Genomic DNA, 15,242 nt, shown 5'->3' on the forward strand with positions numbered 1-15,242 from the left:
CCTCAGCTTGAGCATTGGCAGGACCTACCTAAGAAGGACTTGGTAGCTGTTTCAAGATAGCTATCATTTTCTTTCCTTGTTCCTTAAAGCTGGGATTTCAGAGCAGTGGAGATCCACAAAGTAGGGAAAGGAATGAGTGAGCAAGGACACCCAGGTTGTGGGCCCAGTTGTGATTTGGGGAAAACCAACCAGCCCCCCTCTTCTTCTTCATGCTACTGGGATCAAACGCAGGGCCTCAGGCATGCTAGTCAAGTACACTACCACTGAGTTATACCCCAGTATCCTCCCTTTTTTCCTTCCTCCACCTCCTTTTTGTGGGGGGGGGGGGCAGTGTCTCATGTTTCTCAGACTGGCCTCAAACTTTCTACATAACCAAGAATGGTCCTGACCTTCTGATCCTCCTGCTTCTCATCTCCTTCCTGAGTGCCTGAGCACTGGGATTACAAGTATGTACCACCGTGCACATTAAAAAAAAAGTTTATTTTTTATTACTGTGTGTGTGTGTGTGTGTGTGTGTGTGTGTGAGAGAGAGAGAGAGAGAGAGAGAGAGAGAGAGAGAGAGAGAGAGAGAGAGAGAGAGAGAGGACACATACATGTGGTGATCAGAGGACAACTTTTGGGAATCCGTTCTCTCCTTCCACCCGGTTCTGGTGATCAAACTTAAACTTAGTTTCCAGGGGCACACAGCAAACTTTAGCTCACTGGACCCATTTGGCCAGGACCCATCTCCAGTTTAATGCAGTACTGGAGATGGAACCCAGAGAAACTGAGGTATGTCTCCAGCCCTTTATTTCTCCGTTTCTTTTCTTCTCATTTCTTTTTCTTTTTTGAGAGTCTTATCCATAGCCCTGGCTAGCCTGAAGTTGTGACAATCCTCCTACCTCAGCCTCCCAAGTGCTGGGATGAATAGGTGTGCGCCCCCTCACACAGTCCAATGTGCTTTTATATTTGAAGGTCTTTTATTGGTCATTTATAACATCTTTGTTAAAAAAATTTTTTTTAATTTAGTTAAAAAATTTTAAAGCTGGGTATGATGGCACACCCCTTTAATTCCAGCACTCAGGAGGCAGAGGCAGGCCGATCTCTGAGTTCGAGGCCAGCCTGGTCTACCCAGTGAGTTCCAGGACAGCCAGGGCTACACCAGGCATGGTGTCATTATTTGTAATTACAGCACTCAGGAATTTAAGGCAAGAGGATCGACTCAAGTTCATCGCCAGACTGATCTACCTAGTGATCTCCAGGCCAGCTTGGGATACAGTAAGGCTGTCTCAAGCACACCAAAACAACAACAAAACCCCCAAACAAAAACAAAACAAAAAAAAATCCCAACAAAACAAAACAATTCCCAGACCAAAAAAACCCACAACAAACAATTCTAGAGATCATAAAACGAGTTATTCTTCCCCTTTGGAATTAAATTTCCATTATAATTATTAGTAGTACCATTTATATTTGTTAACAGGACTGTATGGTAATGTCTCAGAATGATATTCTGTGGGCTTTGAGAATACTAACAATTTTTTCTCTAAATTTGGAACTCTGTTTTATGGGTTCATCTTAGGGGTGAAATGGCAGAGTAGGACTAGACTAGTTAGTTTTCTCAAATTCACACAGCCTGGAGTCATCTGAAAGGAAAACCTCAATTGCCTAGATCAGATTGTGCTGTGGGTATGACTGTGGGGGACTGTCTTGATAATTGATGCAGGAGGGCCCAGCTCACTTTGGGCGGCACCATTCCCTGTGCAGGTGGTCCAGGTTATATATAAAAGGTAGCTAACCATAAACCAGAGACTCAGCCAGCAGTGTTTCTCCATGGTTCCTGCCTTGACTTCCCTCAGTGATGTACTGCTACCTGGAGTGTGAGCCAAATAAACTCTTTCCTCCTGTAAGCCACTGTTAGCGTTGTTTTAAATTTTATGTGTGTTTTCCTCGTGTATGTTTATGCAACACTTGTGTGCCGGGTGCCCATGGAGGTCAGAAAAAGGTGTTCACTCCTCTAGGACTGGAGTTACAGGTGATTGCGAGCCTTGTGTGGGTGCTTAGAATTGAACCCAGATACCCTGTACTCCTAACCACTGAGGCCTGGTCAGAAGTTGATCACAATAAAAGGACAACTAGGCCAAGGAGCAAAAGGACAGGCAAGATATGGAGTGGGTTTTGTTTTCTTTTTTGGTATCATTTTGTCTTGTTAAAGACAGGCTCTCATCGAGCCCAGGTTGCCTTCAAGCTGCTCTGTAGCTAAGACCTTGAACTGTGATCCCTCTCCTCTGCTTCCACCTCTTAAGCGCTGAGATCAGAGGCAAGTGTCACCATACCCAGTTTAACTTGGTGATGAGAACTAACCTTCTCAGCTCTCGACAGTTTTCAATTATTTTACATTTCTTTATTTATTCTGTGGACATGTCCATACCAGTGTGTGTGCGTGTGTGTGTGTGGGGGGGGGGGGTGTCAGAGGACAATTGTAGGAGCTGGTTCTCTCATGTGTTTCAGGGGTCAAACTAGGATCAACAGGTTTATTGTCACTTAAAAGCAAATGCCTTTACCTGCCGAGTCTTCTAACCTTCCCTGGGCAGTTGTTTTGGGGGCCACGGGTGGTAGTAATTATCTGCCATCTTAGCTACTCGAGCTAGAGGACTGAGTGAGCACCAGCATTCAAGATCAGCCCAGATGACATAGTGAGCCCCCCTCAACACTTCCATGGCCATGAAAGTCTATGACCACTCCTTTAAATGCATACCGTTTAAAGATTGCTTCAAAGAGCAAGACGTGTGGAGAATGCCATCTCCTCTGACTCTGACTGCTCTAGGGCATGGGTTCTTCTATCACACTTATTTGTGTGTGTGTGTGTGTGTGTGTCTGTCAGTGGGTGCTCAGTGAGGACAGCTTCTGAAAGTCAGTTCCCTCCCACCACATGGGCTCCAGGCATCAAGGTCAGCTTTCAGTCTTGTGGCAGGTGCCTTCACTGGGTGAGCCATCTTGCTAGCCTCAGGAACTTGGGGTTGTGAGTGGCTGGCTAGTGCTACTCAGGTTCTCTGGCTGTGTATTCAGGACCACCCTCTCTGCACGCTGGAACAGCCCCAGAGCAGACTCGACACAGGCATGCCTGGGCTGTAACAAAAAGTGTGCTTATCGTCTGCTGTCTCCAGGTCTTCTGTGTTGAGAGGAAGGACTTTTACAAGCCTTATTAAGTGATCTTCCTTCGTCTTGGGTTAGTAACGTGTTTTCTCTTATAGAGTAGCATACTTTCTGTAGGAACTTTTGGTTTTCTGAGACAAGTTCTCGTGTAGCAGAGTCTGGCCTCAAACTGATGATGGAGCTGAAAATGACCTTCAACTTTTGATCCTTTTGTCCTCAATTCCAAGATCACGGTACGTGTTGCCACACCCATTTTAAAAACTGCTTCCTTGAAGTGAGAAGACAACAACCTCAGGTGGGAAAAGGGGAGAGACACAGACACTGAGCCGGTTTCCCAGACAGTTTATTGGGAAAGCCAAAGCCAGTGAGTAGATGACAGAAGTCCTGTTTTAACCTTTTGTTGAAGCTGCTGGCCACCAGCAGTGACAGGGTCCAATGGCAGGGAGGGCCATAGAGAGCTTCTGGAGACTCCTACCTCTCAGACCAGTCTCTTAACACCAAAGTCCAAGTATGAGAGAAGACATAGTTCCCACCCCAGGAGGGTGCTGAGGAAACAGTTCTACCCACCCTGTCCTCCCTCAAAGATCTCAGGAAGAAAGGCCAGTATACTTAGCCCTGATTGGCCAATCTAATCCTCAGTGTGAAGACCTGGGCAAAGGGCATTGCTGATGGGTCTATTCAGACCTCAGGGATCTACACTATGAGCCAATATCTAACATCGGAACATGATTAAAAACACTCAGGACAATCGTCTTGTTGGCAGAAGCTGCACCCCAGATAAGGGATGTCCTGCTGCCACACTCTGGCTAGAGATAGAAATCTGAGCAGACTGGGTGTGAAGGCATGAGGAAACCACTTGGCCCAGCCTCACAGGGGAGTGGGTTAGTCTAGGCTCAGCTTGGGCCCAGACCCTGGGCTTCTGTTTCTCACTGCCCAATGTCAGCAGTTCCCCCACAGAGTCCCCAGAAGGGGAAGGGAGGAGGAGGCAGAGATCGTGTTGAGAATTCACCCTATTCAGAACTGGAGTTCAGATCTACTGAGGTGAGGAGAAGGCCACAGACGGGCAGGGCACCGGAGTGGGGGCGCTGGAGCATTTCTCAGACTCTGGCATGTCGTCCTGGAAGTACTCAGCCTGGCGGTACTGCCAAAGACGTAGGTTCCCATCCCACTGCAGACAGAGGAGAAAGTGACAAGCAGTCAGGGAGACGCCCCCTCCCAGGTCCACGCTCTAGACGTGCGTCCTCCCGCTCCCAACCCTTGTAGCCTCACCGAGCTGCTGACAATCTTCTCTTCAAAGGGGTGCCAACTGACATCCCGCACACAGGCCTTGTGGTTGGTCAGCTTCTTCACAATGTGGCCGCTCAGGAGGTCATACACTGTCCAGGGAAAGCCAGACAGGGCTGCTGTAGGACCTCAGTCCCCCTAGTGGCGGCACCACTGACTTGCTTCTCAGGCAGCATCCCACTTTCCCATGGAAGCAAAGCCCACCTCAGAGGATGGTGCTCTATCTGCTTCCTTCTCTTGCTCCTGTCCCTACCTTGGGTTGAAGGTATGGAGTGGAAGGTAGGTATCCCTGCCCCTTAGCTAGAATTCCAAGGACTACTGTGGTTTTTTTTTTTTTTTTTTTTTTTTTGGAGACAGGGTTTCTCTGTGTAGCTTTGCACTGTTCCTGGAGCTCACTCTGTAGACCAGGCTGGCCTCGAACTCACAGAGATCCGCCTGCCTCTGCCTCCCAGTGCTGGGATTAAAGGCGTGCGCCACCACCGCCTGGCTCAAGGACTACTGTGAATAAAATGTACGGTGGTAATCTCAACATTTGGGAAGTGAAAGCAGGATAACCAGGTGCTTCAGGCCAGCCCAGGTTACATTCTCCCAGTCTCAAACAAAATGAAAACTGGAAATGCACTGACTTCAAAGAACTTTTAGAATGCTGGGCATGGTGGTGCATGTCTTTAAGCCCAGCACTCAGGAGGCAGAAGCAGGCGGAGCTCTGTAAAATTGAGGCCAGTCTGATCTACACAGTGATTTCTAAGACAGCCAAAATGGCTACACAGAGAATCCCCCTCCCATAGAAATAAGAACTTTAGCAAGCTATGGAAGGTACGAGCAGTGAGTCCCAGGCCGAGTCGCTGTGTGCTCTTGTTCTCTGACGAGCACATCTCTGCCTTTTAAACTTCAGTCGGTGTGCAGGGTAGAGGCGTTTATGTGTGTGAGTGGGTACACACGCCTGTGAGTGCGTGTGCACGCGGAGGCCAGGGCTCAGTGTTGGCTATCTCTCTCAATCACTCTCCACTTTGTCGGTTTATTGTTTGTTTTTTCGAGACAGGATTTCTTTGCATAGCCTGGCTGGCCTCGAACTCACAGAGATCCGCCTGCCTCTGCCTCCCGAGTGCTGGGATTAAAGGCGTGCGCCACCAACGCCTGGCTTCCACTTTATTTTTTGGGAGTCTTTCACTGAAGTGCGAGCTTGCTGATTTGGCTAGTGTGGTGATTTGAAAGAAAATGGCCCCCAAAGGGAGTGACACTATTAGGAGGTGTGGTCTTGTTAGAAGAAGTGTGTCATTGTAGTGGGGAGCTTTGGGGTCTCTTTTGCTCAAGCTTCCCTCACTCTCAGTCAACTTCCTGTTGCTTGCAAGATGTAGCATTCTCAGATCCAGCACCATGCCTGCCTGCACGCTGCCATGCTCATTATCATGATGATAATGGACTGAACCTCTGAAACTGTAAGTGAGTCACCCCGATGAAATGTTTTCTTGATAGGAACTGCTGTGGGGGTTGGGGATTTAGCTCCGTGGTAGAGTGCTTGCCTAGCAAGCACAAGGCCCTGGGTTTAGTCCTCAGCTCTGGGGGGGTGGGGAGGAAGAGTTGCCGTTGTAATGGTGTCTCTTCACTAAGATAGCTAGAATGGTCCAGGATCCTGTTTCTGCCCCCAACCCCAGGCTCTCGGGATACAGTTGCATCATGTGTGGGTTCTGGGGACCTGAGCTCAGACCCTCATGCTTGGACAGCAAGTGCTTTATTGCCTGAACCATCCCCTACCCTGCTCTTTCCTGTGCATCCCTGCTTCGGCCCTACATGACCATCTCTCTACCCTGCTCTTTCCTGTGCATCCCTGCTTCGGCCCTACATGACCATCTCTCTACCCTGTTCTTTCCTGTGCATCCCTGCTTCAGCCCTACATGACCATCTCTCTACCCTGCTTTCCTGTGCATTCCTGCTTCAGCCCTACATGACCATCTCTCTACCCTGCTTTCCTGTGCATCCCTGCTTCAGCCCTACATGACCACCCCCTACCCTGCTTTCCTGTGCATCCCTGCTTCAGCCCTACATGACCATTCCCCTACCCTGCTTTCCTGTGCATTCCTCCTGCTTCTGGGCCTACACAACTTTTACTACCCATGCTGCTTTTTATTCTGAGAGGCAGGGTCTTGCTTAATGGTCCGAGCTGGCCCAGAATTCACAGTTCAGGCTGGCCTTGAACTCATGGCAAGCATTCACCTCCTGAGTGCTGGAATCACAAGCATGAGTTCTGTGCCCAGCAGCTCTCATGCTCTCTTTTTGTCATTTGTTTACCTCTGTTCCCTCCCACCTTTCCTCTGTGATCCATTTCCTTGAATGACTGGAAAAAACCAGAATTATGTTTTTGGTAATCTATCTACTGCCTAGAATTCTATGTTCTCTTTCTTAATTAAAAATGCTCATGAGTGCTTCCTAGTTCCTTGTTTAAGTCTTTCCTGTTCCAACCTAAGTAACATTTCACTCGTAGTTGTTACTGAGATTTTAAGGAGCTCACTGTAGTTACAGCTGGGATGCCAGAGAGACGTGCCTGCCCCTTTAAGGCTGGTCCTCACAGAATCCTTACCCACTACTTTGCCAGTGGAGCAGCCGCTGTAGATGAACTGCTGGCCAGTGCTGTGTGCTGGGGAGAATCGGCAGCGGATGAGAGTGTGCAGCACTCCGTGGCCTCGGTAGGTCATTAAGGAGCTGTCTCCAGGGAGTTTCAGCTTCTTCCAGGCTGGGTAAGGATACACGGTTTTGGAGGTGGGCCTTCGATGAGGAGTTTCTACTAAATTGTCCTGTACCATCAGCTCTTTTTTTCTTTATTAAGAAATTGTTTATTCATTTTACATACCAACCACAGATCCCCCTCTCTTCCTTCACCCCAACTCCTCCCATCCCGATACCACCAGCTCTTAACAAAGATCAACACTCAAAGGCAACTGGCTACCCAACCCTAAACTGCCGACTTCCCCCAAAAGTCACCAATGCAGCCTTGCAGATTTGACAGTGTCAACGATACTAAAATATTTTTGTGTTGGTTGGTTCTATGTTCCCTTAAACCTGGGAGCCCCTCTCCCGAATAAAAGGTCTAAAAGAAAAGACTGAGGGAGGGCTCTAGGATTCCCAGGTAACAAACCCATCAAGCCCATTCCAGGCCACCAGTGGCTAAGTAGTCTAGTCACCACCCAACTCTCGATCCCCAGACCTTAGCTTCACTCTCACCCTTACCTTTCTTGGGCACCTGCTGCCACCGATAGTCCCAGTTTTGCTGTGTGGCAGCCTGGCGTGATGCTTCCATGCCTTCTCGGCTGGAAAAGCGTCTAATATCCCAAAGCTTAATGGTCTGGTCTTTGGAGTTGGAGATGAGATACCGAGCATCACCCTAGGAATCCAGAGATGGACAGATGCACCAAAGCTTGCCGGGTTTAGTGCCTGCAGTGTAGTTCCTCTGTGCTAGCTGAGGCTAGACCTCTAAGCTGCTGGATCTGCTTTGGTCTTGACCCATCCAGATCAGCTAGGTTTTGATGTTTTGCTTCAGGTCTCTTTACCCCCAGAGTAAGGCTATATCCTTCATTCTAACTTAGACTAAACTATTTTCTACTTTCTTTCTTATTTATTGATTTTTAGGTTTTTTTTCCAAGACAGGGGTTTCTCTGTGTAGTTTTGATACCTGTCCTGGATCTCGCTCTGTAGACCAGGCTGGTCTCAAACTCACAGAGATCTGCCTGGCTCTGCCTCCCCAGTGCCGGGATTAAAGGCGTGCACCACTGCCACCCGGCTCTTTCTTTTTTGATTAATTTATTTTATATGTATGGGTGTTTTGCCTACATGTATGTCTGTGTACCATGTGCACACCTGGTGCCTGTGGAGGCCAGAAGAGTTACAGATGGTTGTGAGCTGTGGTGTAGGTGCTAGGAACTGAACCTGGGTCTTTTGGAAGAATAGCCAGTGCTCTTAACCACTGAGCCATCTCTCCAGCCTCATCTTGTACTTTTCTTATAAAGTCCTGCTGTGGTCCTGCAGGCTGATGAGGACAGAAGAAACTCATGTTTCTTGGCTTAAGCACTTCTCCTAAACCCCAGTTCCTGAACACGCTGAGAAGAAACTTTGGAGTTTCTATACACTCCACAGTCACGCCCACCTGGGCAACCAGAACCTTAAGAGCCTGACTATGCAGTCTTGTATCCTTGCTCACCTTGCTGTCAATAAAGGTGATGCCATCCTGGTGTCCAGCCAGCGCTCCCACAGGCTTGGGATCATCCTCTCGCATGGTGCGTCGATCCCACACTTTGCAGATGGCATCGTCTCCCCCAGAGAACAGGATTTGGGAGCTTATGTCAGCAAACGCCACTGCATTCACATCATCCTCGTGAGACTCAATCTAGAGGAGCAGGAAGCTAAGAGTCTCAGGATTTCTTTCTAGTCTTAAAATAGACTAAAGACCAAGAGGAAGAAGTTCTTGTCTCATAAACAATACCTGAAGAGTACGTCGGTTTTGTTCTCGGTCAAAGACATACAGGCAGCCATCATTGGCTCTGTAAGAAATGAGATAGAGGGTCCTAGAGCCAAGACTATTGTTCTGTGTGCTCGTGAGAGTCCTGCTGAGGAACTCAAACAAGGAGCAAGCTTTTGTGTTCTTTCACATATGGGAGAAGCAGCAGTTTAAATTTTCAAGGAGGCTTACGACCTGACGCCTCACACAGGGAAATGGTGAGTAAGAACGAAGCAGCTCATAAGCCTTGACCTTGGAGAAGGTTTTCCACAGCTGCTAGGATAGTTTCTGTAACAGCAGAACCTACCTCCAGCAGAGCCCTCCCCACTAACCAAGGCAGACATTTCCCACAGCTCACTCACCCTCCTAGTACTTCTCGTCCGTCTGAGGAGACAGCAATGGAGAAGACAGCAAAGCGGCGTTCTTCTGGCCTAGAGAAGGCAAAGGAGGAGCTCCGCTAGGTGGATGTCCCTTCACTTTCGGTCAGTCTACAAAGAATCTGGCAAGGATTGTAAAGAGGAGGACACAGAGGGCCCACTGACTCCTGCTAGCATGCAGGCCACCTGTGAGAACCCAGAAGCAATCCTGTAACTAGGGCTCACGGGATGGGCAATGCTCTCTGGAAGCCACACAGAGAAACTGGCAACCAGTGCACTTTTCCGTCTAGGTGGGAGCCCCTGTTCGAGAGGTGCTCCTGGAAAGCCTTCCTTGAGAAGCTTCTGATGAGTCTGACAAGAAAAAGCCAATACCTTAGATCCAGGGCAGTGTGTGTGTCTCCTTCCCCATAGATATTGCAGATATGAACTAAGAGAAGAGAAACAAGAATTCTTTAGGGTTGAGGGAAAGAGAACAGAAGTAAAACTAAGAGGGGAAGGAGCAAATGGCAAGGATGTCAGATCACTCTGGGAGTGATTTTCCGAGGGCAAAGCATGGTATCTTCTCAGAGAGAAGAGGACATGGAGGCCTCAGGTCCCAAGCTGGAGACATTGCAGAAGTCTGGAGCATACTCACTGTAATCAGACCAGCTGGAGTACAGGAAGTGGTTTCCATCAGGAGTGAAGGCCACGTCCAAGACACTCCAGCCCACATCCCGGGCCTTGATGCTTTTGAATTTATGGAAGCGGCCATACCGACAGTCGTACAGTCGGATTGTCTGATCTGTAGAGTTGATTTCAGGCAGAGTTATAGACTATTCTCCTTGCAGCCTTCTACATCAGATCTCTTTTGCTTGGTGTGTCTATGGTCTCCCTTTATCAAGGGAATCATGCTCTGGGTTAAACATCTCTAGACCAGGTTTTGAGTTCCCTAGGTCTGAGGATTTCTAGTCCGGTTGAGAATATTCTTTGTTCTAGGTTAAAGTTGTTAATAAGACTGGGATCTAAGCCGGGCAGTGGTGGCGCACGCCTTTAATCCCAGCACTCGGGAGGCAGAGCCAGGCGGATCTCTGTGAGTTCGAGGCCAGCCTGGGCTACCAAGTGAGTTCCAGGAAAAGGCGCAAAGCTACACAGAGAAACCCTGTCTCGAAAAAACCAAAAAATAAAAAAATAAAAAAAAATAAAATAAAAAAATAAAAAAATAAGACTGGGATCTAGTACCTTGACAAGCAGACATGAAGATTTGACCATCTTTGCTGTAGATGCCACAGAAAGCCTTCTGAGAGTAGGTGTCAGTGAAGCTTAGATCATTGGGCAAGAAGCTGGAGAAGCAGAAGGAAAGAGAGGGGATAAGGGGAGCTCCGAGTGAGAAGAGCCCCAGTTAGCAGAATGGCATGGCAGCATATTTCCTTTTTATGCATTCTGTTAACTTTTACACTTTTCTAATTTGTTTATCTCAAAGCTTCAACCCCCTTTAACCTAGTCTTAAATATTTCTGAGAATCCTTTAACTTCTACCCTTCAAAATGTAGGAGATAAGGTCTGGCTGGCCCTTCGAGTCTCTCCACCAAACCCCATACTCACTGAGACATCACTCGAGACTGTTCTCCAAGGGAGAAGCTTCCCCGGTGGCAGAGGCCCCGTTCTCTCTAAATGGAAGGGATTGGGGAATATTGCTAGCAGAATTGGAGGGCCACTGCCATCACACCAAGCCCCTCCTCCAAGGAAATTTCTCTTGCTACAGAAACAATGTCCCCCAGCACTAGGATGCAGGCTGGCTAACACACACCAGACCCTGCACTTGAGGTCTCCTTGGGAAGTTTACTTCTGTTTGTTTGTCTGGGGCTGGCAGAGCTTCTGGCCTCAACGGGTCTACTGCCAGGCTGCCTAGAGGTGGAAAAGCCTACCTGGTGCAACATTCGTGGAAAGCTGTGCTCCTGGGCGGTCCTCCTGAGTCCTAGGCGCCCTGTGGCCAATTCCACCTGTGTCTTGATCTCATTGTATTCCAGCTCCCCAGTGTCAGGGGTTGCATCCACTGTGAATACCAAGAAGTTTCCTTCTAGGTCTTCCAGCCCAGAAGATAGCTAGCAAAATTGTACCCAATTGACTGGCTACAAGGATTCCCTCATCCCCTGAATTATCTTCTTTCAATTTAACCAATTAAGCTTTAGAAGATTGATTATTTTTAAAAGTAAAAGGGTTCTGGTGAACATCTTCCAACATTAAGATGAGATTGTCAGTTATGTATGCCTTTAATCCCAGTGCTCGGGAGGCAGAGGCAGGCAGATCTCTGATTTTGAGGGCAGCTGGACTACACTGAGAGTTCTAGAACAGCCAGGGATACAAAGAGACCCTATCTCAAAAACAAAACACAAAACCAAAAATGATTAGATTGCCTTTCCTCTTACCAGGTGGGTTGTATCTATCTCCAAGGCGACCATCCCAGGCACTGTCATGCTCTTCCTCTGAGTCCGAGAGGGCCTGGATGAGCTGTAAATTTGCTGCACCTCCTCCTTGCACCAACCTCACTTGGCCTCTGTGGAGAGATCCCTATTATAAAGGGGGGAATCCCATCCCCCAGCTAGCCAATGGCTATCTAGCTCTTTGTACATTTGGTTCTCATTTTGCCGTTAGAGGCTGACTAGACCTCAGCTGTTATTTTAAGTCCCCTATAAGACATAGTGGGGCATGGTGGCGCACGCCTTTAATCCCAGCACTCAGGAGGCAGAGGCAGGCGGATCTCTGTGAGTTTGAGGCCAGCCTGGACTACAGAGTGAGTTTCAGGACAGCCAGGGCTACAAAGAGAAACCCTGTTTCGAAAAACAAACAAACCAAACCAAACCAAACAACCCCAACCAAACCAAAAAAAAAAAAAAAAAAAAAAAAGACATAATAGGAAACTAATTTGTACTTTTACGAGTAAGAACACAGAATTCTAACAGTTTGAAGATTGACCCACTAAATTGATTTCTCACAGAGTGAAATATTATTTTCCCTCAGGTGAGGATTGAATCCAGGGCCTCAATGCACACTAGGTAAGCTTCTACCACTGAGCGATATCCCTAGTTCAAGAGCTAAACAGGAGAACATGCCCACCAGTCCTTCTTAGTCTCTTTTCCCGCTGTGATAGAACACCCTGGCAAAAGCAACTTAAGAGAGAAAAGGTTTATGCTGGCCAGCAGCTCAGGGTAGAGTCCATCATAGCAGGGAAGTCAACCCTGGCAAAAGCAACTTAAGAGAGAAAAGGTTTATGCTGGCCAGCAGCTCAGGGTAGAGTCCATCATAGCAGGGAAGTCAAGGCGGCAGGGACCTGAAGCAGCTGGGTACACAGCATTCACCATCAGAAAGCGGGGACAGACGAATGATCATGTTTAGCTAGCTCGCTCCTTTTCATATAGTCCAAGACCCACACCCTAGGAACAGTGCCACCCACATTCCACTTGGATCTCCCTGCTTCAATGAACCTAATCACTTGTAATCCCTCACAGGCCTGCCCAGAGGCTAAACAATCCCTCAGAGGTGTGCTGTCTCCTAGGGGAATCCGGACCCCGTAAGTTGACTGTGACAGTCCTCACAGCCATTGCTGTAGGAAATACAGCACCAAACATAATATTCTGCAGAGATACCAGGCTCATCTTTTCCCAAGGCAAGCAAACAAAGCCAGGTATACTATTTTTTATCAGTTCCTGGTGGTCACCCCCTCCAGGGCATTCTTTTCTTAAGAACAGGGCTAGTAAGGTCGATTTAAACTTGTTTTTCAAGTAAATCCACATGGCTTCATCTCATATGGCAAGTGATTTAACACCCCCTTTCCAACTCTGCTTCTCACATCTCTCCTCCACACCCTCCTCCCCGTTTTCCCCCTTTTATTTTCTCAGAAAACAGACTAAATTTGTGTTGTTACGGCCAAAGAGGCCGCCCTGAGAAGCCCCTCAACCACAAGATCTGAGTGTGTCGGTGACCTGCCCTGGGTAGGAACCATTCTGGGTATGGAGCCGAGGAGTATGGGCGTCCAGCAGGGTACGGTCGTTCTGTTCAAACACGACCGTTGTCCTGGGCTAATACCATTCCCTGTCCTCTGCACCTTTCCTGCCTGGAGTTGAGATCAAGAGACTGTGGTGACACTTAGCAGTGTCACAGCAGAGGGTAAGTTACCTGCGGAGGAGATAGGCCAGTACCTGGGCCAGATCCACATCTTCATCCTCCTCCTCTTCTTCCTCACTCCGACGCAGGCCAGCAGCTCTTCGGGACAAGCCCTCGGAGGGCTCTAAGGACCCGGATCCTGCGCTGCTGCTGTTCCGCGATCCCATCTTCTGGCTACAGCATCCTTATGTCCTGTGCGGGGGCTCCTCCTGTCACCAACTTAGGTTTGGTGAGAGTAATTTCTGCTCTAGAAATACCAAGGTTTCCAGAAACGGGGCAGTAGCTATGTTTAGAGAGGTGACCCCTCCTGGAGACCAATTTCCTTCTCTTTTAGCTATGACAGCTCCCGAGGTTTCGGGGAACATAAACCTTCCTCAATCCTGTGAAGCAAAGAAAGCCATATGAAACCTCGGGTGCAACCCTTGTTTACTAACGAGAGTCCATAAAGAGGAATTTCCCATTTTCCTACCCAAACTCACCTATCAAAGTCCCCGGCCGGGGGTGGCCGAATCCCAGATAACCTCTCGGGCCGACCAATCAAAACCCCTTGCGGAAGAACGCGCCTCACTAGCTTATCTCAGACAACCAACCAGAAGCATTAGAACTCCGACCCGGACTCGCCCTTCGCTGACCAATCAGAGCAATTCCTTGCGAGTGCCGGCAGCAGCGACGGCCAATGAAGTTACAAGTCAGCCCAACACCCCCTCCAGCTCAGCTTCACGCCCACGTGGTGCGCCGGGGGTGTGTACGGCAGGGGGAGGGAAAGCGGAGAAGCACCTCCCCCGGCGGCCGGCGGTTACCGCCCCACGCGAGACCACCCACCAGCCAGCAGCCGTCGCCCGAGCCGCAGGGGCGAGGCCCTGTCGACGCCGACGACCCCTGCGGAGCCGGCCAACAGCTCCTCAGGGCGCTAGCCTCATCCGGCAGGCATCTGGCTGCTAGGCCTGCGGGTGCTTACGTCACTCGACGCTTCCCCCCCCCCCGCAGCCCCGCCCCCTCTCGGCCCGCTGATTGGACAGCTGAGTCCGGTGATTGATAGGTGGGCTGGAGGAAAGTGCGTGACCCAAGAGGGGCGTTCGTTCGGAGCGGACGGGAATTGGCTGCGGCGTGCACTAGAGCCGGCGGAACTAGACGTAATGGCTGCGAGGCGGTCCCTTAAGGTCGCCTGCAGTTTTTTTTTTTTTTTTCAACTGCATGCCCAGCCCTCCTTTTTCACTCAGCTCCCAGCAACCCCAGCCCAACCGTCTTTCCGCGGCTGAAGCGCCAGGGGCCTGCCCGAAAGCAGGCTTCTTCACCGGTGGGACCCCGGCTTCCTCGCCCTGCTCTGTACCCACTTACCCGCGGCGGTCTCGGTAGACGACCCCTAGCTTCCTCTCCCGGTGTTTGCAGACGCTCCCTAAGTCCCGCAGCCTTGCCTCGGAGCCTTTTCCGGTTGCGTTAGTGCGCACGCGCTGCCCCAGTCTGGGTCTTGCAGACCTTCCCTTGGCTCGCGCGCCGCCTCCTGCAGGTTAATGAGTAACAAGGTCGCGGCCAAGGCCGAGCCCTACCGCGTCTGGATGGTTCCCCAGGCCGAGGGCCGCGTCGGCCTTGGCCCAGAGCCGGGCCACCTCCGCTCCCTGGACGAGCATGTGGCCGGTCCTGCGGGGGTGTCCCCTGGTCTCTAGGCCGGAGAGCAGAACGTTTTCTCCCGGACCCACACCGTGGATGGTTGAACTGGCCACGGTGCCTAGCGTCACTGCCTTAAAATTCTTTAAACAAACGTCCAGCATTTTGTTCTTTGGCTACTTTCCATTAGTTCACGTGGACAGTATTTCTAAC

The 15,242-nt window shown here is 49.6% G+C and overlaps 1 protein-coding gene across 3 annotated transcripts; it reads right to left on the reverse strand.

Annotated features, from left to right (window-relative positions):
• Positions 1-3,461: 3,461 nt before the first annotated feature.
• Positions 3,462-14,894, reverse strand: Dcaf11 (DDB1 and CUL4 associated factor 11). 3 transcript variants are annotated; one of them, XM_052733187.1, is made up of 15 exons: positions 14,763-14,894; positions 13,437-13,804; positions 11,690-11,817; positions 11,189-11,316; positions 10,866-10,930; positions 10,504-10,604; positions 9,920-10,066; positions 9,658-9,712; positions 9,271-9,339; positions 8,894-8,951; positions 8,612-8,797; positions 7,645-7,798; positions 6,998-7,150; positions 4,405-4,511; positions 3,462-4,303 (listed from the first exon to the last, which is right to left on the reverse strand). In XM_052733187.1, the coding sequence occupies exons 2-15, from the start codon at positions 13,589-13,591 to the stop codon at positions 4,169-4,171; spliced, it is 1,641 nt and encodes a 546-aa protein (XP_052589147.1). In that variant the 5' UTR covers positions 13,592-13,804; positions 14,763-14,894; the 3' UTR covers positions 3,462-4,168. The 3 variants fall into 3 exon arrangements, with proteins under 3 accessions (XP_052589147.1, XP_052589146.1, XP_052589148.1); XM_052733186.1 differs by lacking the exon at positions 14,763-14,894 and adding an exon at positions 13,904-14,374; XM_052733188.1 differs by lacking the exon at positions 14,763-14,894 and having other exon boundaries at positions 13,460-13,597.
• Between the last annotated feature and the right edge of the window lie 348 nt (positions 14,895-15,242).

Source organism: Peromyscus californicus, unplaced genomic scaffold, assembly GCF_007827085.1.
Source record: "Peromyscus californicus insignis strain IS unplaced genomic scaffold, ASM782708v3 Scaffold_12__1_contigs__length_115047231, whole genome shotgun sequence".
Classification (NCBI taxonomy): domain Eukaryota; kingdom Metazoa; phylum Chordata; class Mammalia; order Rodentia; family Cricetidae; genus Peromyscus; species Peromyscus californicus.

Bases quoted from the DNA above. Each gene is read 5' to 3' on its own strand.
- Dcaf11 (XM_052733187.1), bottom strand. From the start codon at position 13,591: ATGGGATCGCGGAACAGCAGCAGCGCAGGATCCGGGTCCTTAGAGCCC. The intron at 9,713-9,919 runs GTGAGTATGCTC...CTCTTCTCTTAG, and splicing joins CTCCAGCTGGTCTGATTACA to TTCATATCTGCAATATCTAT. The intron at 8,952-9,270 runs GTGAGTGAGCTG...CATTTCTTACAG, and splicing joins GGACGAGAAGTACTAGGAGG to AGCCAATGATGGCTGCCTGT.